Source organism: Centrocercus urophasianus, unplaced genomic scaffold (assembly GCF_019232065.1).
Source record: "Centrocercus urophasianus isolate 14NV4802_14NV808 unplaced genomic scaffold, USGS_Curo_1.0 seq_22, whole genome shotgun sequence".
NCBI lineage: Eukaryota > Metazoa > Chordata > Aves > Galliformes > Phasianidae > Centrocercus > Centrocercus urophasianus.
The window spans coordinates 8,855,771-8,879,618 of record NW_024884778.1 but is presented as its reverse complement, the minus strand read 5'-3'; the positions used below and the strand labels follow the sequence as shown (position 1 = coordinate 8,879,618).

Here is a 23,848-nt window from a genome sequence, read left to right as displayed (position 1 = left end):
ACACATAAAAGTTATGGCACCAGTTCTGGATTAGTTACTGGGACTCTGGTAATGATGTTCCTGGCATAGCACTCCTTGCAAACACGTACTTTGGAGGAGTTCCCATACATTTTTTTATTGTCCACCAGAGCTGTGGTGGTAAACTGTATGAAATCAACCCAGAAAACTGGAAAGAATCAAAATTAAATGGGGGGATGGGAACCAAGTAAAGATGGCAAAGCCTTTCTGGTGCAGACTTAAAACAAAGCCAGGAATCAAATGGCTGTGGCTTGACAGAGTCATGAAGGAGGGAGTTTTAGGCTTTCTTTCAGTGCCCTTAGAGGACTGCCTGAAATGCTCAGTTCAGTTCTGAAAATGCTTGCTGACTAGAAACAACTCACAGGTGAATGTCAGCAAAAGCAACAACAACAAAAAATAGCTGAGGGGCAGCAGGGACTAGTTTTGAAGAAAGATTAAATAGCTTTGGCTCCGTGACAGACAAAGGTAGCCGAGGTCCTCCATGTGTGTTTGAAGGTAAACAGCAGGAGGCAGATAAAGTGTTTGTCAACATGCATGGCCACGGTTTGTTTTTGTGTTCAAAATCTCTTTGTTCTCAGCACACTTCTCCTTTCAGAGCTTGCACCTCAGTTTCACAACCCAAGCAGCAGGGAGACCATGTGTTTCTTTGGCGCTTTTCATCCCACCATCCCCAAAGCTTCACAGAGGTGAATCGAAGGAGGCTTGGATAAAGCAAACAAACAAAAAGATTAATTTATTCCTCCCAAAATGCAGTCAGCTGTGGTGTAAAGTCAAAGAGGACCTGGATTCTCTCTTTATGTTACCGCAGAGTTGCAAAGGATGTGGTATCCACGCTTCGCCCATTTCTGGGGACACTGTGAGCAAAGGCGCGGTGAGAATGCACTGCAGCAGGCAGTGCTGAGACTACAAATTTCATCCGAGGAGATGGAGGAATAAAAGAGGCAGAACTGCAGTTTCTTTCCTTCAAGGATATTTAGTTTGATCAACTTGTCTCTGCCTTTGTTCTTGACCATTATGAGGATGTGCAGGCAGAGCTGGCTGTTATTTCTGTGCTGAGCAGTGCCTCTGCTTACTCAGTACTGATTGAAGGTTGCTAGAGCAACATTAAAACCACTTCCTATAGAGATATGTGCTCTGTGGGCCTACACAGCTAGCAGAAGTTGTGAAATTTCTTGGAGGAAATACAACGCAGAGAACTAAGTGGTGTGGAAACCTTAAATGGGGATGTAACCACAGCCACTTCTTAGTCAATGCTAAGGGAAAATAGGAGTGTGATGCCCTTGTATTTGAAAATCTCTTTATTTTTAAGACAACTTTTATTCTGTTTGTCATCAGTGCTGAAAGAGGAAGCTCATAAAGAAAAGAAACAGTTTTCCAACAATTAAATGCTTTATTAATGGCTACTACTTTATCTGGACGGATACTGTCAGATGAATCCTGAGGGCTTTGCAATACAGAAGATCTGCACTGCTTAAATAATAATTCCTGGGGTAAAGCTGAAATAGGGTGTCAAAACTAGCATTCATTAGTATTCAGACAATTCTCAGTGCTCAGCATTCCTTCCATAGGTAATAAATGAGGAACTTACATGTGGGCTATTTACTAATAAAATCCCCAGCCATTTCTGTAGAATTTGCTTTACTACCCGATTATATTCATGTGATCCTGGGAAGGAAAGTTCAAGATATCCTTATTCTGGATGTTCTTTTCCTATACACTTCCTTCTGAGATCTGTGAATCAGAGGTTGCTTGAGCAGTGTTCCTCCTGAAAAACATTTGCAGTGCTTTTGATGCAGACTTTTTGCTTCATTGCCTACTCCACATCCTTGGCTGTAAAAACAATTTCTTCTGGTTTCCCCTCATACTCTAAGAATAATTCAGGACATAGGATATGCCAAGAGAATTGTGAAAGCCTGAACCAGGATTTTGTGGCCATGATTCTGCAAGTAGAGGCAATGACATTACTCCTGAAGTATTGCAGCTGCTAGAAAGTGTCAGCAAACAGAGAGAAAGAGAAAACAGCAGAGCTTCAGAGAGTCACCCATGATGAAAGATTAAAAGTCTTCTGGCTTTTGAACCAGAAGAGAAGTGGGGTTTTTGGCATCATCGTGAAAACTAAGGACAGTGTGAACTATAAAATACAGAAACGTGAAAGATCTCATTAACTTCATAGTCATTCACTTCATAGATCTCTAGCAGAGTCAAAAGAAGTAGTTACAACACATTTATCCCCAGATCTAGATGAAATATGGCCCAAAAGATGTGTTGTGTAGCCGGGATACAGAGGGGTCAGAGTCCCTTACAGTGACCTGGCACCAAAGCTCCCTTGGTACCCCTGTGTGATGCACCAAGAGGGAGGCAGCTGTCTTTGACCCCGCAACAGCTGAATGAAGGTGCTGGACTAATGGCATGACACTGGTGACAAGAAATAGCCCTCTGACCATAAAAAAGGCAATTTCAGCAGTGTAACCTATGAGGCTGGGAAGCAGTACCATGCCATGCCCCACTGCTGACAGGTGGGCTGCCTCTAAAACTATACTGTGCAAAATACTAGAGAATATGCAATCTGTAAGAGCCTGCTGCAGGTAGCAAGGCAGCTGACCTGTCAGATGATGGGGACCTGCAAAGAGCTCCATTGGTCTTATGCTTCTTTTCCATCTCTGATTTCTGCCCTGCTGATGTTTGAGCTCATTACTGTCCAGTCGCGTGGTTTGTTTTATAACCAAAGGGGACAGCTGAGTTCCTTCTACAGCAACACTGTTTTTTTTTTGTGATGCCAATGCCATGACCTTTATTCATGAAAAACAAATACGAATGGGGAAACCAGGGTGGAGCTCCATCAGAAATGTGATGTAAACAGCTGCAAAGATGTGGCTGTGCACCTCCAAAGACATTTCCCACCAGGTATGAATCTGAGTAACACGGACTGCAAACACAGCAGAGATCCTATCTGATATTTTGTTAAGCTAATTGCCTATATCTAAAAGCAAGGACTAATAAAATTGCCAAACTGAATTCTCGGTCTAATTAGACAACAATAGCTTTCAAAGGACTTAATGGAAACAAACGCCCATTCCAGGTACATGCTGACATTTCAGCAACCTCTTTCTACTGTTCAGGAAGGTATCAGGGTCCCTTCAGGAGAAGAGCTCCTTTTTGTTGTGAGAACACATTCTCCCCAGTACCCTTGAAATCTCATCCTGAAGCAAGTTTAAAATAATTCACGCTTTCTCTCTTACAAAAATATTTCCATATTTGAAGCAAACAGCTGTGATGCTGGTGGAGAGCGGCAGAAATGGGACCTGGAACAGGCTGCTGGTGCCCGGTGGGCAGGAGCCCACGCGTTGCTTCCCTGTGCCATGGGAGCAGCAAGTGGGTGCCTGGCAGGGAAAACACGCCTGGTACACGTGTGGTCCCAGTGAGCGTGTAGCTGCCAGACGGAGAGGATCCCGGTGTGATCTGGGTGGGTGGATCCCTGTGAGGCAAGCATCCCTGTTATCAGCACTGTGTGCTGTGCTTGATGTCACAGCTGCAGAGCCAAGTGGGGCAAAGTGGCTGCGGGCACCCCATAGAACTGAGACAAGGTAACTGAGGGTCCTGCGTTCGTTTTGTGACTGGTGTCATGTTAACACAGCTCTGTGATTACATGCTACGCTGTATGGACAGGAATTTTACATGAACTGTTAGCGCAATGAATTGCATCTAAGGGCGAGATTTAGGTTGGATATAAGGAAGAAGGTCCTTGCAAAAAGAGTGGTGAGGCACTGGCACAGGCTGCCCAGAGAGGGGTGGGTGCCCTGTCCATGGAGACAGCCAAGGTCAGGCTGGATGGGCTCTGAGCACCTGATGGAGCTGTGGGTGTCCCTGTTCATTGCAGGGAGGTTGGACCAGATGGTCTGTAAGGGTCCTTTCTGACTCTAATGATTCTATGATTCTATAGCTCAGTGGACATGGTGGTGATGGGTTGATGGTTGGACTACATGATCTTAATGGTCTTTTCCAACTTTAATAATTCTGTTTCTATGATGCTGAGGTGGATGTATGGCTCCTGGTGGGTTTTGTCCCACGCAGGCAGCCCCTTCTCTAACAGGCTCCATAACAAAAGCTTGAAAAAGATTGGAGCACACATCCTGCTCACTCCATCTTCTCGTCTCCTTAAATGGGTCGGTCTTTCAGTAGGTGGGGAGGAAACATCTCATAAAAACACCGTTGTCAAGGCTGCTTCTAAACAACAGGGCAGATATGCACGCCATTAGCATACAGGGACATGCAAGAAACTCCCTCAAATTCTGCCCTTGCTGACAACACCATGGTGAGTCACATTGGCGTGCAGCCAGGCCAGGAGCAAGCTGCTGGGAAGCACCCGGGCAAACTTTCCACAGTCGACGCCTGCCCAGGTCAAGAGCCAGCGTCAGGTATCCATGCAGGGATGCCGTGCTGAATGCTGCTGACTTTATTTTGGGCAGTGGAGATTCTGGCTGAAAGATCACTTGAGAGCGTGCCAAAGGCCCAGAAAAGGTAACTGCTTAGGAAGGCTCAAGGTCACCCAAGCTGCCCGCCTCTCCACAGTGACATCGCTGCCCTCTGGAGCAGCACTGCCGCAGCCATGGAAGCCCAAGCATCCTCCATGGGGCACGTGGGGATGGTTCCAAGTGTCTGCGCCCAAGGGCAGTGGGCAGGGACGTGCCAGGAGCTGTGTGACATTCCGCAGAAGGGCAGCACAGTGCTCTGCGGGTTAACCACGAAGCTCCCTGCGCCGGCTTCCCTGCCCCAGCCACCAGATGCAAGCAGTTTGTTTTGCATTTGGACTGGTAGGCTGGAAAACCAAAGTGCTGTGTTTTTAAGTTTATATTACATGCTTGCGTTCCAGTTCTGTTAATTAAAATCATGTAGCTGAATGAGCAGTCGCTTGATAGCTAGCAGGGTTTATTTTAAATTTTCTCTCTATTTTTTCTGGATGCTCGAGCATTTGATGCTCTTCCTCTCTCTGCTTGCAGCGCATTAATTCACCTAAGTAGAAACTCTATCTGTCTGAACCAGTAAAAGAGTGCATTTGGGAGCAGTTTTGTTTCTTATGGTATTTTCTGTTACTGCTTGCCTACAGCTGCCAATGTAATTTGTCAGAATAAACTAGGTACTTCAAAATCAGTTTTTATACACTCTTCCTAAGTGTTCCACCATCATTTGAGAGGGGAGGGAGCAGGGGGACCCCCCAGCAAATAGAAAGGAATATGAGCATGAGGAATATACTTGAGTGATCACACTTCTTTCTCTTTGTGGGTGTGATCCATCACCTTGTCTGGATCAGTGGGAGCATAGGTAGGCTCACCACCTATGGTGATGGTAACTCAGCACTGCCTTCCCCTGCAGTGCCCACTGTCACCTGGCACATGGTAAGGGCAGCTCAGCATGGTGACCAGCTGCAGATGGAATGGAAAGGGATCTGCACAGCAGCCTTAGACCCTGCTGACTTTTTATTGCTGTCAGTGCATCTGCCACAAGTTCTTCCCCATCTCCTAGCCTACGTCCTCCCATGACTTCTCATCTTTTGCATGGCCTTTGCAATGCCCCATAACCGCCCCAGCTTTGCAAGAACTGTTCTGCTTGCAAGGCTAAGGAAATCTGTGTGCAGGCAGAATATCAAGCCGGAGTACAGCGGGTGTTCAAAATTGTAGATCAGCTGTGTCATTGCAGACCTGTTCTGCTACAGGGCAAACAGCATCAGCTCCAAGCACACCTCGTGCCACTGGTGTAGTGCAGGTGCAGGACTCACCCCACCAGGGGAATGCTGCTTAAACTGCCCAGACTTACAGTGTTGCTCTCAGGACTGCAAACTCAGAGTGTGGACATGCAAAAGGCCGTGCCAACACAAGCACGACTTACTTGCTCTGCACACTGAGCTCCTTGCAGCTCAGCTCTGCACCCACATGCTTCTGTCACGCAGGAGTGAGCATCACCTTAACCCAGCAGAGCCCTGCTATGCAAATCTCTGCCTGCTCTGCATTGTGCAAAGTACTGATTCCAGAATTAGATCCAACAAGATGACATTTTTCTGCAGCAAGCACATTCAGACTTAGCCTTTTCAGGCCTTGTATCTCGGTTATTAATAGTATTGTTTGCCTTCTTTTGGAAAATTGAATTCATATGATAAAGAGGAACTTTATATATTAAATTCTGATGCACAACTTCTGGTATGAGTGCTCTTGCAAAATACAGAAGTGGAAAATGTAGGGTATGTGGTGGGAAGTTGTTTTCTTTTTTGTTTGTTCATTTGCTGCTGTTGTTGTCTTTTATTTTTGCAAATTTCATATGACAAAGCCAGCAAAGAACAATGGCAACATTTAACAGATCTATTACCTGTTGATCTTGTCTCATCCAATCAGGTGGCAAATTCAGGCAGGCATTGCAAGGTTTGATAAGAGCTTTTACGTAGCAATTATTTCAAGCAATAAAGAAATGATTAAAAGATGTAAGTAGTACATCTGGCAGTATACACATAGCTCTAGGTAAGCGTAATTAAAATAGAAGAACTTTCTGGGAAGTGCAGTCATTGGATTTCCTTCTGCAGCAGTAAGTGAAACGAAGAGCACAGACGTGGATTTTTGCACAGGACAAATGCTGCAGAGTATTTCTCAGGGACCCCTGGAAAAGAACAGTCAAACAGAAGCAACACATCCTTGTTGTACTTCTTTGCTGTGTCTCTGTTAAGAGTTACCCCAACATTTAGCATGTGGGACGCAGCTGAACGAAAATGGGTTTCTTGAATTTTTGGTGACTGACTGAAATCCACACACGTACCGGTTATTTTAATTTAAGGAAAAAGGATTTTGTTTCTTTATCCTGTTACATAACTCTGGATCTATTCTCCCTTGAATACACAAGTGTGTTTATCATTAATCTTAAAGGGAAACAGTCACCCTTCAAAACCTTTGCTGAATTTATATGTTTTTTAATGTTGGATCCCAAACGACCGGCTGTGAATTAAAGATGAAAACACATTGTTTATTTTCTAAATCAGATTACTTTAACCTCATTTTATGCACGGCTCTTTTACTGCTTTTCCCCAATAGCAACAGCGAAGGAAAAAAAAAGATCATTCTTTTGGACATGACTTCCAAAATGCAAAACATACAGCTCCTGCAGCACCCAGCAGAGCTGAGTCCCTGTTATTGCTTTTAGCTCACTTTTATGAAGCCGGCTGCCTTTCAGCTTGGATACATTCTTTAATAATACCTATAGCTTTCATTCTATGCCACATTCCACTCAAGGGTTTTAAATTGCTCAGGAGCTCTTGAAAATCCTATGGGCACAGTGAGCTTTTTTATTTCCTAATAGCTGTCAGTTAACCTGAGACACCAGTGTGACCACTGGCGCCCAGTTTGGTCCCTCTGGGTTTGCCCCTTGCTTTAGGAATCAGCTCCTGTAAAGGAGGAGGCATTTCTAGACCTGCCTGGTGTTTTGGAAAGGCTTCAGCTTTTCAGATTTGCAAAGTGCCTCAAATTAACAGGTAATTACCTCGATGTGTGGAAACGACCAGAAGAAGCAATCCTGTAATGGGCAAGCAGTTCCAAACATAAGCAAAATAGGCCACCAGTAGTATTAAATCACATTCTTAATAGTATGTAAAGCCATTGAGGCTGCTTTTTAAGAATTCCCGTGGCTTTTGGTTTCCTGGTGTGCACTGGTTCCATCCTTGGCAGATTCACATGATGGGGTGTACCAAAATCACAGGTCGTGCTTTGACTTCTGTTTGATATTTTATGTACGTATGATTTAAGGAGATAAACTAAGAAAAACTAACTGCCCAGGCTATATATAATTTCATCTAAAACAAATACAAACTAAAACTGCAACAACTGAGTGGGTTGCATGGATTAGTGAAATATCCCAGTACATAATAGCAACAGCAACAATTCTATTCCCCTGTTCAGTAATGCTTCAAATCTGCACTGCGGAGTCACTGCATGATGCTTAAATCTCCCACCAAATCTGCTACCCTTTTTTCAAGCTCATGGTTCTTTGCCACAGAGGAACCCTGAAGGCTGCTCTTGTATAGGGGTATTTACAGGAAATCTGTGTTTGGAGACTTGTTAATGCAGTGGGTTTAATCAGAGCATCTTTTTACCATTCTTACCTCTGTCCATCTTTACAGATAGTGAGTGCTCTTAAGAGTTCTGCCTGGAATAAATTCTTGCTTTTATAATTATTTTATTCTTAATCTTTATACGTAAAATCTTTCCAATCCTTGCAAAACCTGTCTCTTGTTCATGCCTTGGTCCTGAGTTACATTCCCCTGAGCAGGCACAGGATGAGAAGAAACAAGTTTTTTTTCCTTAAAAAGGAAATCCACTTCAATTTTAAAGGTTTGCTGATGAGCATATCTTAGGTCCTGGTGTGATACCCCCCCTCCATGATAGAAACATGATCTACCTGTGCCATACGCTTGCGTTACTACGCATCCATGTGCGAAATGAGGCAGCCCCATCACTGCCCCTTGAGACCTCCTTCCCATGGTGCAGACACAGCGAATCTCTCCCAACTTCTGTGCCATCTCAGTAGATTTCCACACGCCGGAGCCAAGCTGGGGATTTGGCCCAGTGTCTTTTTTAAAACCTGTGACCCAGACGTGGAGATTAAAGACGAGTTCTGTTATTGGATTAAACAGATACAAGAGGTGCTCACAACATCAGCACCTAACACCTTAGAACTCCAGACAGGAGATCTGCGTGCAAATGGGGAATACATTCTGTGGGAAGGAGGCAGAACACAAAGGAAGAGCACTGCTAAGCTGTGCCTTGGACAGGTGTGAAAAAACCAGCCACACTGGGTGACATGCAAAGCACAGCAGCGTTGTACCCTGGCTTTCCATAGCATCATACCACTGGATATGCTGTAGGCCTGGTGTACAAGTCATTCAGACTGTATTTTACCTGTAACCAAAGCGGTTTGGGCTGAATTTATTTCAGTTTGGAGGAACATTTTCATGGTGTGCTGTTGAAGGGGAGACGCTTGGCTCTGCTATTCATGGCACCATGGCGTATTGAAATGAACGGAACTGAGGAACAGAAATAGCAGTAGATTAAAGCCAGACCATCAGTAAAAGGACAGTAATTTAAGGCACTGTTTACATGCTTAATATGATGCACATGCTTACGCTTTGCAATTTGGGCTCTGACTTGTGATGTCGGTTACATAAGAGCTGGAGGAGGCATTAGTGGTGCCATTCCCCAAGCACTCTCCAAGCTCCATCACAGAAGTTGTGCTGTCTCGTATTGAAACAGCAGGCAGCGATGCACATATTTATGACACCGAAGTACTAATTAATATCATTGTTCCCCTCAGTTCCAGGTACTGTTTACACACTACTGATTTCAAAACAGCTTGGGCTGTTTTTTTTCCTTCCCCCCCGAGCAATTTTTTCCCCAAACACAGCGAGCAGCCATGTGCTGCGTGTGGCTGATTTATTTATTTTTTTTCTAAAGAACGAGGAACAACAGAACAAGAGAGAGCCAGAGACAGAAAATACAGGCTTTGATTCCTCTAGAGAGCTTGAGCAAAATGTTCCGCTGCTGTCAGTGGTACAGCTGTGCTGGCAGGAGCTGCGGTACAGATGAGGCTCCAGCCACTACTCGCGTTTTGCTGCCGCTTCCTCATCGGCATCGAGGCATCCTCACTGCAGTGAGCAGGTGGGAAATGCTCTGCCTCGTTCCCCAGCACGGCCGTGGCTGCCAGGGTTTGCGGTCCCCCGTGGAGTCTCACAGGGATGCGCGCGGATGCTGAGCTGCAGTGCAAGAAACCTGATTCATAAGGCGTAGGTGGCAGCATGCACTACATCGTGTAATTAGTTTAAACCAGTCTGTCAGAGCAGATAGCTTTTCAATTAGCTGAGTCTATCTTACACCTGTATCTATCTTTCAGTTTGAGGTCTATTCATTTTTCCCACCAGCTCGGTGCTGGGAAATCAGGGAGTGCTCCGAGTTGTGATGCTGTGGCTGTGGCACGCTGCACCTGGTGTCCTGCCTGCAACCAGTGCATCTCCCCAAGCTTCTGCACGAACCAGCTTTTCCTAGAGATGTCCCTAAGGCCGATGTGATGGAATTTGGTTCCCTCACTATCCGGGCGGTAGGTGAGGGGCTCCATAGGTGTCACTCACCGAGCACCATCCCGGTGGTGTGGGAAGTTCGGGTCAGTGTCTGGGACAGCCTGACGGCAGTGCTGGCGGGAATGTTTGTTCCTTCTGGCTCAATCCCTGCTGCTCGCAGCATACGAAGTTAGCACAGAGGGCTCTCTTTATCTGCTGCTCTGCAGCGTGAACGGTATTTTACAGTGCAGTGCATCTCAGTTCTTTGCAGGGGCTGTATGAAAATGCTTAGTGAGCCTACATGCTGCCGTACCCTTTATTCACAGAACGACAGTAGATGAGGGTAGAAAAGCAGAGAGACATCTCTGAGCCACATCCCCGTCAGACTCCATGAGGAAAGCACCACAGGCTTTCGGAGAAACGAGAGCCAATGCGGGACAAACGGACAACCCGTTGCTCCGCTCCTTTCTCCTGCGGCCGCCCCACCGCACTTCGTAGCGCGGCCAAAGCCGGGCGGGGAGGAGGCAGAGAGCGGTGCCGCCGGGTCCGTGCCGCTTCCCAGGCACCTGCCGGCCGCGTTCTCCCCAGCAGGAGAGGGTCGCCCCGAGCACATAATGCCCCCCAGCCAAACCCGGAGCGACACCGACCGCGGAGTCCGAGCGCCCGTCGTCCTCCCGGGTAGCGCGGCCGGATGCTTTGTCTGAGAGAAGGGCTCTCTTTGTGCGGGGATGGAAAAATAGCAACAGACGAGAAACGAAACCCTCGCGCGGAGCCCTCGGGCAGCGGGAGAGGCTGCGGCCGCGAGCACGCGGGGCGGCGCGGGGGGGGAACCGGCCCCGGCCCCGGGCAGCCGCAGCCGCTGCCCCGCACCCGCCCGCCCCTCCCCGCCGCCCCGCGGCCGCCTGCCAGCCCGAGCTCCGCCGCCGTGTCTGCGGCATGGCCCCTCCTCCCCCACACCCCTTCCTTTAGGCTCCCCCCTCCCCAGCAAAGAAGAGGCCGTGCCGGTGTTTTTCCACTCAGCAGGATGGGTGATGCTCAAAGCTCCCTCATTAGACAACAGACACGAGAGGTCAGGAAGAAAGCGCTTATAAATTACCGTTTCCTCCCGCTCGGCGCTGTTAGTCGCGCCGCACCGCTCCGCCGAACGCTCCGCACGGCCGCAGGGGCGCAACGGCGCGCAGGCACCGCGGGCAGCAGCGGACGCAGGTAGCGGCACCTCCCGGGAGGGCGGGCGGTGGGGCCGGAGCGGAGCTGCGAACAAAGGGCGGCCGAGCCGAGCCGTGCTGCGCCGTGCATCTCCAAGCGGAGCGGAGCCGAACCGGGCCGGCAGCGCCCTGCCTTTGTCCGCGCTGCCTGCGCGTTCCCTTCCCCCTCCGTGTATTTATTTGCTCTTTCTTCGTCTCTTAACCTCCCCCCCCTCTCCCCAGCTGTCTCGTTACCCGGGTGGTTTTATTTCTTCCCCAGCGGTTATTTTCATCCCCCCTCACCCCTCCCCATCACCACCTTGCGTTAACTTTTTTTCGAGATAACAGTTTGTAGCGGTGTAATTACCCACTTGCTGGCGGCCCTCCAGCGCATCTACGGAGCACGTTGCTCTTTTTCGCCCTTTTTCTCTCGCCTTCCCCTCCCGCTCCCACTCTGCCCGCTGTGTTTTCTCTGGCTGACGTGCACTAACCTCGAGTTCAGAGGCTGATACAGGCGATGCCGCATCTGATGCTCGTGGGCCTACCTGGTGGGTAATACCGCTGCTGCTCTTCCTTTGCTTTTCCTCTTTTTTTATTTTATTTTATTTTATTTTTTTAATTGCTCCTTGGCGAGCTCAAATCAAAGTTGTGATGGGTTTGGGGCTGCACAGGGCAGGGTGTGGAGCTCAGTGTGGGGTGATGATTCTGGGATGAGTGGGATCCACATTTCCCCCAATGGTTTTAGGATAACGGCTGCCCATCTCACCTCTACCAGGCAGCGTGTGGGAGGATTTGCGAGGTTTCCATATAAGAACATGGGAGAATTTATTCCACACGGGCGAAGAAATGTGCGAATTGTCTGTTAGTTAGGAAACAGAAGACAAGCTGTGTTGTTCATAGGCAGCTCTGAGAGGGGCACAACTTTGTATTCAGAAACTGTAAAAGCTGATTTCGGCTGTTTAATAAGAGTTACGTTTAAAGGAAATCGCTGATGGAAAAAGTAGTGGGGGAAGATGCAGATAAATGCGAAGAAAAAGCTTCACATGTATTCCAGCACGGTTTGTGCTGAGGTGTAGAGATGGAGTTTTTGGTTCGTTCTCATTCTTTTAACCGTATTGGGAAAGGCATTAAGAAAATGCTGTGAGAGGAGCTGGTTACGTTGGAAGTGCTATTTTGGTAACTGCAGTATTTTTTTGCTTGCATGACAAAATGTTTTGTATTAGCAGGAAAGCGAGGCAGCCCTGTCTGTAGGCTTGTCAGTGTAATTTGGTGCTTGGGTGACAGTTGCTACCGGTTTAGTTTGCACGGAGTTGGGAGTAAAATAGCCCATTAAAACCTGCTGCTGTGGAGTTTGGAGGTGAGAGGCTTTGGTGGAAAGCCTTGATGTTTCTGATAGCTGGCTGTTTACTTCAGGATTAGGATTTGGGTGAGCTCCCTGCTTATTCTCATTGTCTGCTTTTGCATGAGTATTGCAGAGAGATTTCCCCGAAGGCTGTCACAGAAGCGCAGCGGTGGGGTTGCCCAGAGGTGGGTTTGGTTTGTTTTTTATTAAAGAAAAATGTGAGTAATGGAGGCAGGCAGCACCAGGACGGAGTCACTCATCCGCACACAGTGAGAGGGAGTACTGTTGAGGCTGAAGCACGAGTGTGCCTGGAGGATGTCATTGTTGCCTTGGTTAGGCTGACACTGGAAACTTTATTTTTGGCACTTTCAGAGATAGCATCTTTGTGTTTCTCTTCCTTTTCTCTGCTTTGCATGTGTTTTTTCTCTTCTCCCCATTTGCCTGCATCTCACCTTCTCTTTTCCTTCTCCTTCTCACCTGCTTTGCGTTGCTTTGAGGCAGCACCCACTGGAGGGCGACAGACACCTGTCCCCGTGCTGCCCCGCGTGGGAAGGGAGCGGAGCCCACAGCCTAGGGGACAAAAGGCCGCTTCTCGCTGTCATTTATTAACCCGCATCTTTTATGTGTGGTGCCAGAGGTGTTTGGTGCCACACTTTGCAAAAAGCGGGAGCTGACATTGGGAGGTACTGGGAAGGTGGCTGTGTGCTTGGGGTGCTGGGTGAAATAGCCTGGGGCTTTGTCTGTAGGGATTTTGGTCTAGAGTTCAGCAGAAATTCGGAACAATTCAGATGCTGCTATGTTTGGTTTTATTTTACTGTGCTGCAGCTGAGAGCGGGATGTTGTTGGCACTGACTAATTTGTAGCTTTTGGGGGGGTTGCTTGGTTGTTCCTTACATGGCAGAGGTGAAATGTATGGAGTGTGGCAGGAGGCTTTGGTGCATTTTAAATCCTGCATGGGAAAAGGTGCAGCATTGCTAGGGAAGAAAGGAAGGTACTTTGGGTTAGCTTGCTTTTTCTACACAGAGCTTGTGGAAGCCCTGTGCCTGAGCACAGCTGTTTGTAAAGCCTCAGGGATGGATTTGTCCTACAGGTGATCATTGCAGATATTTCAGTGAGTTTCCTCTTAAACCAATACTGTGCAGAACCAAGACTGAGCTACATCTTGGTGGTCTCTAGCCAAGTCCTGTTAGCTGAATGTCTCCAAAGGAACCCTCAGGCACAAGCCTTTAAACAGGCTGCTGTGTCTCTCAGGCAGTGTTGTCCACAGTACTTACCTGAACACTCCTGTTATTGGAATTTTGTCCCTTCTTGCTATTCCAGTACCCTTGGTTTGGATAGAAACTGCCTGTTCCATCAGAAGAGGTATCTCTTTGCACTGGTGCCCTACCCAGGCATTTAGTCACATTCTGAAAAGCTTATGCTCATTTGTTTCTTTTAAATTTAACCATATTACAACACATGAGAATGGATGGGAAAGCAGTGGTAGTTAAGGCCTTTTGCAGGTAATGCTTGTTTGATTGCTCATACTAATAAACTGTGGATCATTGAAGAAGTGCAGTTTTGAATAGATTAACTGCTGGGATTAGTGCATTTGACTTCTCATCATTGACTTCACTCCTGTGAAGGGGGGCTGCTTGCAGGGCTGAGTCCTCATTTGGAAGAAAAGCATGAGGATGAAAATTCAGTGATTTAACAATTGTTGAATTTCTCCCATAAATGCATACTTATTTGAATCCTCAGCTGTTGTAATGCCATGGATTTAATTGATTTGTGCTAGCTGAGTATCATCCCAAGGCATGTAAACTCTAGGCGATACTCTTTAAATTACTTACAGAATAGCTAATATTGATATAAGATAATGTGGTAGAAATTAAATGAGGGTTGCCATTGTGCATTGTTCTTCCCTTCCCCCTGAGACAGCCGTTGGAAGGTCTACCATGCTGCCAGGCTGTGATTCTGGAACCGTGTCTGGTGTCCTACAGCATCTGCTGCATTTCTGTCAGCCTCGTTTTTGTGTGCACGTCCAGATTCACACAAACAAAAAGCAGATCGGTACCGACTCTAAGCCCAAGAGCATCCACAAATCTTCCCAGCTTGGCTGCTGGAAGGGGAGAGTGAATCAAATCTGCAGCCAGCTGTAGGTGGGAAGCAGCAGGCAGATGGCATGCGGCTATGTGAGGGTGGCTGGTAAAAGCCATGTGCTCCTGGGCATGCTCATTCATTTCAGCAGTTACTGGATTTCCTGTTGTGGTTCTTTGTTGCCCAGCCCAGAGGAGTGCCTTTGGCTGCAGGACATGGGTCTGAGTGCAGCTGGTGCTTGAGTGCTGGTGTGGAGAAACGATGATGCTGTGCCAGAGTGCAGCAGTAGCACCCAGGGTTGGGGTGTGGGGTGGGTGGGCTGCACACAGGTAGGAAAGCAGTCTGTATGTAGAGCCATGGGTGTTGGTCAGCTAAAATGTTAAAAAGCTCCCTCTTTTTTTTTTTTTTTGCTTCAGATCATGTGGCATTTGCATTTTATTTCACTGCTGCAGTGTAGTTCCCTTACTCTTGAAACTGATCTAGGCAAATTTTCTGCAGTGCTTTCCATTGAATGAAAGAGATGAGAAACAATCTGATTTGACGTTGTTACTACCTTCAGTGCCTTGATGTTCTGCAAAACTAAGCTCACACAGAAGAAATTTAGAAAACTCTATGCATGCTAATGTTATAACGTGCCTGACTTGTCTTCCTGGACCCTTTTTTTTTCCTTTAAAATATTTTTTTTGCTTTTTCTTTTTTTATTTCCAAACAGGAAGAGAAAATCCACTCCGGGGAGACTTTTCTTCACGTAAGTGTTATTTATGCTTGTTTATAAAATTACAAAAGGCTTATAAAGATGATTAAAACGTTCCAATTCTGAACATTTGCCATCTGTTCATAGAAACCAACTGTAGAGCATGTAAAGATAGGCTGTAGTTATGCTGCAATAATGCTCAGCAACTGTTACCTTAAATCTATCTGTGCTGTTCTTCTGTGCATATCACTGCAGAATGTGGAAACTCTGCAGACATTTAAGTAGCATGGCTGTGAAGTTGGTGTGTAAATCCTGAAGGGGCAATATTACAGTGGTAGTGGAGATGGATGGGTGAGAACTCATTTGAGCACCTCGGAGTCCCCGACCCCCAAACCCCATGACAAGAATCGGCTTCTCCACCTTGGATTCTACAAAATCCAAGTTGTGTCTGTAGAGCCGTTTGTTTGCGTGCACGTGTACCAGCGTGTGCATGTCTCTGTGTGAGGAAGAGAGAGTGTGTGTATGTGTATTTGGCCTCAAATAGCACATATAAGTATTTCAGGCCTTTTCTACAACCTGTGGTGATACCCATTAAAGTCAGACTAAAATGCCACTGTTGATTGGTGAATACTGTTGCAAATGTTTTGTGAAAGCATTTGGCTCCAGACTGGACCCTGGGTCTGGAAGAACCTGGTACAGTATTCTTCATGGGGCAAAGAAAGCTGCATGTCATAAAAATTAAACAGTTCTCTCCACACCATGTAGCGATTTGGTTTCCTTGCAGATGTCTGATTTGAAAACTCTGAGTAGCCTAGTAAGCTCTGCTCTGGTATTTCTTCCTAGTAAATAAATCTGATTAAACGTTTTAAGGGGCTGCATAGATGAAGAGTCTCATTGCTTAATGCAAAATTAGCTTAGCAAGGAAAATGACTGCATTGTTCCCAATGCAGGGCCCGCTTTGCATAACCCCAAAGCATGTACTGTGTCAAGTGGCATGGCAAGCCCACGAGCGCTCACATCAGGCTGATTTCCCATAAATGAACATTTTTTTGGAAAAATAACATATATCTCTGAATTGCAGCACTCCATTTATGCTTGCATAGCAACTGCTGGTTAATATGTAGCAAAACGCGGTGTGGTAACAAATGTTTTTTTGCTATTGTTGAGCTGGAATGTTAGTTCAGCTTCTAGATAAAAGTGGCTTGCGCAAGGCGCCCTGATAGCCCATGGTTTCTGTGGCTTGTATGGTAGTTCTGTAGGCAACCGTGGTCTGCTGTTCCCTCCCTTGCTTCCCTTCATTTTCCATGTCAGAGAGGTGGGGTTGGGTGAAGGCAGAGCCGGCGGCCCTTTGAACCCAACAAAGCACAAGTGTGCGGCCCGCTGCCAGTCAAGCATCTGCAGCAAGCACTCTTTGTTCCAGTTGTGTTTGTAGGAGAAAAGTTGTAAGGCGCTTTAATTAATAGCTTTGAACAGTAAGTGTTCTTTGGCTGGTTTTATGGGTATCATAGGGCCACCTTCCTGGAAAAAATAAAGTCCATAGTAAGAGGAAGGAACCCCCAGAAAGAACTAAGGAATTATCCTTTCTTATAGCTTGAATCCTAACTCAGACTAGTTCAGGGGGCTGTGTGCTTGTCAAGGTACGTGATCATTTTTTGAAGGCAACAGAGAAGAAAAAATTCCAGAAGGCTTTTTTATTATTATTATCATTAAGGTTAGTATTTCATTGTAGTGTAGGAAATTAAAATCTGTACGTGTTTTCCAGAGATTTTATGCAGGGGAAAAATAAAGGTTAAAAAAAAAAAAAAAAAAAAAAAAAAACGAAAACAAACCAACAAAAACCCAATCTAACAAAAACCACCTTTAAAAAAAGAAGCTCCCAACCAGAGAACCCAAACAGATGAACCCTACAGAAGTGGCTGTATGGTGCCTGGAAACTGCAGAATGAGTGTGCAGCCCCATGCAACTCAAGTCTGAAGAGTTTTCTCTGGACGTGGCAATATAATAAATAATCAGGAGCCTCCTAAGTCCAATACATATGCTCCAAAATGAATGAGCAATGAAAGGTTTGTGGTCCATAGGCCATTTGTGGTGCAACCTTCCATCACCTGCTGTGGCTTTTCAACAGCTAACGGCAAGCTTTAAGCATCAGAGCCTCTCTCTTCTGGTTCTGTGCATGAAATATTATGACTTTGACTCAATAACTCTACTTGTGCCTGTCTGTGCATCGGCTCCCTTTAGCTTCTTCAACTGTGTGGGCTTCTGAAAGAGTTTAAACCTCAGGGACGGGCCTAGCCAGGCTGTTGCGAGATGGTGGCCCTGATGGGCAGCCACACTCCTCCAAGCCCAGTCAGATGGGGCCAACTCCTGAGGTGCCAAATGCACCCGTGGGGGGTCGGCCCACAAGTCAGTCGCTATGACAGAAAGGACTTTTTGTGCCAATAACCAGCCTTGTGTAGTGGTAATGATAAGAGAGGGACCATCTTATTGTAGTCACTTTGCGACAAATACTACCACAATTCATTACTTTCCATCAGTGCCTCATCCTATGGAGGAATCACCACTGCCCATCTACATTGAGGAGGGGACAGAAGTCCCGATTGGTGAGTGCAGTTGGGATGGGATCTTTTTAAGGGGGGGTATAATGGTACTTGGGGTTTATATTCCTCACGTTTGTGTATACCCATTTGTCTTTGAAAAATTCTAAGGCTTGTTGCAAATGTTTTGTTTTTATTTTCTCAATGCAAGTGTATTTTAGAGCTCCTGAGAATTGATAAATACGACAAAGTGTTGGTTCCCATCCAATCGTAAGACAAAGCATGTGATTTATGCAGCAACTTCCATGCAGATGTCTTAACACAACATTGGGGATGGTCACAAATATCGGAAGAGGTAGTGCCCACATCAGCCTTTGACCTCAGCATTGAGATATTCAGAACATTTCAGAATATTCTGCCAGTTGGGTCAGCAGTTTTTGTCTTGCTCACACTGTCCTACCTGCAGACCAACATTGCACATCCTGCTGAAAAACCAGGAGAAGAGTTAGGGAGGTTTGCCATTACCTGTGCTGCACATCAGAGTGCTGCACACCCCCATGTCTGAGCTCTGGTGCAGATGTATATCACTACATGTATACCTAGGTTCAGTTTTGTTCTCATTTTATTGTGTGGTGTTAGTGGATTTTTTGTTTATTTCTTTGTTATTTGTTGGGGGTTTTTTTTGTTTTTTTTTGTTTTGTTGTTGTTTGTTTGTTTAAAAAAAAACAGTCTTTCATATAATCCATTAAGAAAGATACTAAAAGATCAGTAAGTTGGTCTGTGCTGATCTGTTTGGACTATAGAAGGCTGAGACTACATCATTTCCCAGAGCCACTTATTCTTGGATGCATTCAGTAAGTGTGCCTTGGCTACCACGTGCAGAATCTGTTCTGTTGAGCAGTTGTGTCTCTTCAAATAACTTTTTCTTACTGTACATCCTGAATGTTTCCATCCCTACACTTAAGCAATTGCTCCTTGTCCTGGTGTCTTTTGAGCTAGATTAATTATGTGCCTCTACACATAGTACTTTGAAGGTATTTATAGGTGGATCACAGCCCAAGAGTCTTCTTATTTATAGACCGTATTAATTTATCTCTCTTACTCTCTCCTTAGATCATTCTTTGTTGTCCTTTTTGTGTTTTCTTTACTTTTTCTATCTATCTCCTTGATAATCTGTGGAGGCTGAACAGTTCAGACTGTATATCCAATGCAGTTGTTCTGACATGGCAGCATGCTTTAGATTTCTGTATCACTCCTTCATATCTACAGATCCAAAAATAGCCTAGCTTTGCCCCTTCTCCTGCATCATTCAGAAGCACCACATATAGAAACTGAATTACATGGCTAATCTTACCTGCAGTCACCTTTAGGTCTTTCTTGGGTTCACAGCAATGTCACTGCTCTCCTGAGATGTAGGGCTTTTTGTTAGCAGCAAAGCCTCATCCCATTTCATGCCACTTGGTTATGTTACCTCAGATTGATTTAAGACGGTATTCCTACGTATTGATATTAATGCTCTGGGATTTTTTCATTTTAAAAAGAAGTTGTTTCTGTTCTATGATCTATAAAGCAAAGAAATACTAATAGTTTTGTAATTTACTACCTATCACATCTGTCTTCTGCAGATTACCCTGGGATCCTTTTCCATTTCCATCATTCCTGTTTGCATACTTTACCCTAGTTTTCCTTCTAGTTATAAAAATTCATCAAGTAAAAATGGACAGGTCTTTCTCCTTTCCTTCGTGTTGTATGTTTTCTTCTTGTTAAACAGCTGAGATGTTGTTGCTGTGTTCCTTCTGTGTACGCTATGATGTGGCCTTTCCACATCACAATTAACTTTTTTCTCACCTCCTCTGGGATTGCAGTCAGCTGAACAACACCTGTCCTCTCTGGCAGAACCATCTGGTAGAACCCCTATGGTTGAACCATAAAGCTAAGTCCTGGACCTCAATATTGTCAGCTTGTCTGCCTCGCTGCACTGAGGAAATGTTGATTGCTGAGGTGTTGGTGTCTGCACAAGGAGAAAACAGTAAGGTTGATGAATGACAAAACCAACCAACCAAAAAAAAAAAACAACCAAAAAACCAAAAAAAATCCTGAAAAACATTCCTGAAGGTGGAAAGCTGTTAAGATGATGTTTATTCAGTGCTTCCATGAGGGAAGTTTGTTGGTTCAGGATCTGTGATGCGGCAATAGGCTGTGAAGTGCCCAGATTGGGGTGGGAGGTGCATCATTTCTATTTTAAATACGTATCTGGACTGTCAGCAGCTCAAGTTGTAGTTGAGGGAGAACGATTGGAAAAAAATAAATGATGCAGAAATGAGAGGAAGCCACAAGCTCTGGGTTTGGAGTTTCAACACCTGGCATGGGTCGGAGCTTTTGTAATAATTGCATGCAGTATAAACTAGGAAGCTGGTCAAGCTAGGAAGTCAGCTGCAGAAGTCTGCTCTGGCTTTGGGCCTCAGTTGTGGTCCTGCTTTCCGTTCAGATTGCTGGAATGATCCAGGTTCAGGGTATCTATTCACACCTGTGTAGATCAGAATAGGACCTTAAAGAAGCCAGAAAAGGGCAGGCTGCAGAAAAAGAACACACAGTGCAGTTTTAAAACTAGTTAGCACAATTGTCACTTACTTTTAAAGCATTTGTTTGGAGAACTTAGATCATTTCCTCATCTAAAACACATTTTGGATAGTATACAACATGCTATGCTGTCCCAGGCCTGACCAATAGTTGTAGAGTGCTTTGTAACTTCTGTATTTATGAAAAAAATGGAGAAATCAGTCATTTCCGAGTCTAAATTTAACAACCCTAATTATTTCAAGCAATTTAAAAAGGAACATAAATCTCACTTGTTTATTACAGCTGCTTCATGAAAACAGCAGCCAAAAATAATAGCTTATAATGAAAATCCAGCTAACGCTTCATGAAATAACCAACAAAATATCTGCTATATGGGATCTGGCCAAAGGCAGCATTTCATTCTCTGGAAGGAGGATGTTTGCATTGAGGAGAAGGTGGTTATTACCTTAAACCTTTTTTTATTTCCTTGTGTGAAATGGAGGTATCAGCATCTCAGCATAGATGAATAAGTCTTCAAACTGGAAGAAGGTCTGAGCTCTGCACACTTTCTGCATACTTTTAGTTTCTCAAGTACATTCCTAGAGGAAGGTAGGTAAGCTAGGTGCAAACAAACACTCCACTAAAAGATAAGTTAAGCAGTTCAGAAGATTTTAGGTGAAGGAATAGGCAGAGCAGGCTGTTCTTCATCATGGCTGGTTAATAGTGGGAAATGGTTTCAGACTAGAAGAGGAGAGGTTTATAAGGAGTTGCTATAAGGAAGGTTTTTACAGTACGGCCACTGAGGCACTGGCACAGGCTGCCCAGAGAGGTGGTGGTGCCCCATCCCTGCAGAAAGCCAAGGTCAGGCTGGATGGGCTCTGAGCACCTGATGGAGCTGTGGGTGTCCCTGTTCATTGCAGGGGGGTTGGACCAGATGGCCTTTAAGAGTTCCTTCCAACTCAAATGATTCTATGGTTCTTAGGTTCTATGGTTGATAAAGGAAAAAAAAAAAAAAAAAAAAAAAACCCAAAAACCCCCCCCCAAAAAAAAAAAAAAAAAAAAAAAAGGAAAGAAAAGAAAATATTTGTACTGGCAGTTGCTGTATTTGAGCCACACAGAACATCACTGAGGGAGTAATTGCCTCCTCAGGGATCAGGGTGCAATAGCGCTGTAGGTTGAGATGTTTGTTTATGTTATTCCTTCCAAGTCACATTTTGAGATCTTAGTGTTGTTTAATACTGCCTGTCAAATTAGCTGCAAAGGCACACAAAATCACAATGTAATTCTCCACTGATTTACTACAGCAGAGCTTTGTTGATTCCAGCGGCATTGCTATTGCTTTATCACAGTACAGATAGAGTCAGAGCCAGTTCCCCTTGTTCAGGGATCAGTCCTGCTGGCCTTGAACCCTGAGGCATGTCTGCAATAGATCTGAGTCCCTGCGCAGGCAGAATCCCAGCTTCTGATCTTACTGATCTACTTTTGCTAATGAATAGTACTGCCTGAGCAGACTTATTTAAAATGTATACGAGTATTACATAGAACTTGTTGTGTAGGATATTTTCCCCCATTAAATCGTCTCACTGTGATGGAAAACTCCATTAGCACTCTGAAACCATATTCTTCTGGTGGTTCTCAGAGGTCATGGTGTAGCCCAACCTCATTTGGGTGATCTTGATTAGGGAAGAAGAAATTTCTTGTAATCACACGCACTTTCTTGTGCTGCTGCCCAAGTCCCTGCTTTTAAGCATCCCTGATGTCTCATTAGTGGTAAAATCTTTCCTGCAATTCAGACTCACTGAAAGATGCTTTGTTATTTTCGTGTTATCCCTTGATAAGACAGTTTTGTGTTGTTTTTTTGTTTTTTTTTTTTTAAGCAGTCAGCTTAGGAGGTGCAACTTTCTCAGGCAGGGAGAGCTTTCAGCACCTTGAAGACAGCTGGCAGTGTCTCCAGGAGGTTGCCTTCCCTCGTTAAGGGAGAGAACCATTGCTGTCATACACACTTTCGGGTTTGCTCTTTCATGGGGTGCCGGCACGTGGAAAGCTTGATTTTTTTGCCAGGTACCAAGTGCCTTCTGCAAGGTATTGAGTGCCCTCCTGTCCTTTGCAGCCAAAAAAGAATTGATTGCTCTTGGCATCGGGCAAATCTGGACTCAGAAGACCGCAGGTAGTATTCACCAGTTATTTATGTGCTTTTGCATGCCAGAGTTTGTCTGATTTGATTTCCCTAGAATACAAGAGACTTCAGGCATTAATGATGCTTGCCACTAAAACCATTATTTTATATTTTGAAAACAATGATACAATAATAAGCATGACGATTATTTCATTGCCACAGGGAAATTAGGTTGTTGTTTTTTTTTTTAATCAACTACAGTCCAAGTAACTATTAGCTCTTCAGATTCATTGCGAATGTGTGAGTTATACACCCTGACTGAGCAACATATTGCAATTTATTGTGGCACAGTGGGTCGCAGGACACATTGCGGAAAGCAGTAACTGGCATGCATTGTTCATTTGGGTGTTTTTGTTTGGTTTTCTTCAAGGAATGTGCTTTTAGCCTGACCATAACATGAATATTTTCTGATGTGCTGTCAGTAGGGACTGTTGCTTGTTTTGCACTTGACCTGGAGCTCACTCATTTGTCACTCACAGCACACACCCTCTATATCTGCTTCTTTCTGATGACTTGCGTTTTATACATGCAGTGTCAGAATGTGAAGGCTGAGCTTTCCACTCAGTGTTTTCACTTTTCACTTTGTGTTGATCCTCTTCTTTCTTTAAATTCTAGTCTTCTTTCTTACCCCAATAGGAAAATTCAGACTCCAGGTTATTAGGAAAAAATTGTTCACCTTGGAGGAGTGAAACACTGGGACAGGTTGCTCAGGGACTGTACAGGCTGCACTCTTGGAGATTTCAGAGCCTGACTGAACAAGGCCAGCTGTTGGCCCTGCTTTGCTGAGAGCCTGCTCTGCACGTCCTCCGGAAGTCCCTACATCCTAATTATTTTATGGCTCTCTTTAGTACCCAGTTCCTGTTCTGATTCAGCCATGCTGATGCACGTGTCATTATCTCCTACTGAAGGTCAGTGAAGTCACAGAGGTTTTACTCATGGGTGATCAAAGCCAAACCTCCAATGAGGGCAGTAGGTGAAATTCAGGTATCTCCGTGATTAGTTCAGGCAGCCTTGAAGAGAGTTCTGGGGTGTCTGGGATTTAGTGGTCACCAAGAGCCCTCGCTCTGCCAGTACGTGCTGCTCTCCTCATGCAGCCAGGGCCACGTGAGGGACTTAACGCCGCACAAAGCATCTGCTTCTCAGCTCAGCGCCTTCCCAGCCCTGCAGCTGTCTGCCAAAGA

General features: G+C 45.3%; 1 protein-coding gene and 1 long non-coding RNA gene across 14 annotated transcripts in view; one reads left to right on the top strand and one right to left on the bottom strand.

Moving 5' to 3' along the window:
- Nucleotides 1–6,425: 6,425 nt before the first annotated feature.
- LOC122162895 lies at nt 6,426–11,737 on the bottom strand. Of its 4 annotated transcripts, none has more exons than XR_006169728.1 (4): nt 11,655–11,737; nt 8,949–10,373; nt 8,449–8,631; nt 6,426–6,660 (listed from the first exon to the last, which is right to left on the bottom strand). It is a non-coding gene; the product is annotated as an uncharacterized LOC122162895 (long non-coding RNA). The 4 variants fall into 4 exon arrangements; XR_006169727.1 differs by having other exon boundaries at nt 11,651–11,727; XR_006169726.1 differs by lacking the exon at nt 11,655–11,737 and adding an exon at nt 11,196–11,268.
- SLC6A6 (solute carrier family 6 member 6) overlaps nt 11,115–23,848 on the top strand; it is a 53,167-nt gene continuing 40,433 nt past the window's right edge. Inside the window, exons 1-4 of one of the 10 annotated variants that reach the window (XM_042823647.1) lie at nt 11,150–11,168; nt 15,417–15,452; nt 17,933–17,998; nt 22,602–22,658. In XM_042823647.1, coding sequence (XP_042679581.1) covers nt 17,944–17,998; nt 22,602–22,658 — 112 coding nt within the window. In that variant the 5' untranslated portion in view covers nt 11,150–11,168; nt 15,417–15,452; nt 17,933–17,943. Of the gene's footprint in view, nt 11,169–11,235; nt 11,306–11,601; nt 11,832–13,268; nt 13,309–15,416; nt 15,453–17,932; nt 17,999–22,601; nt 22,659–23,848 lie in introns of those variants that run through there. The other 9 variants (XM_042823653.1, XM_042823644.1, XM_042823646.1 and 6 more) reach the window with 9 other exon arrangements.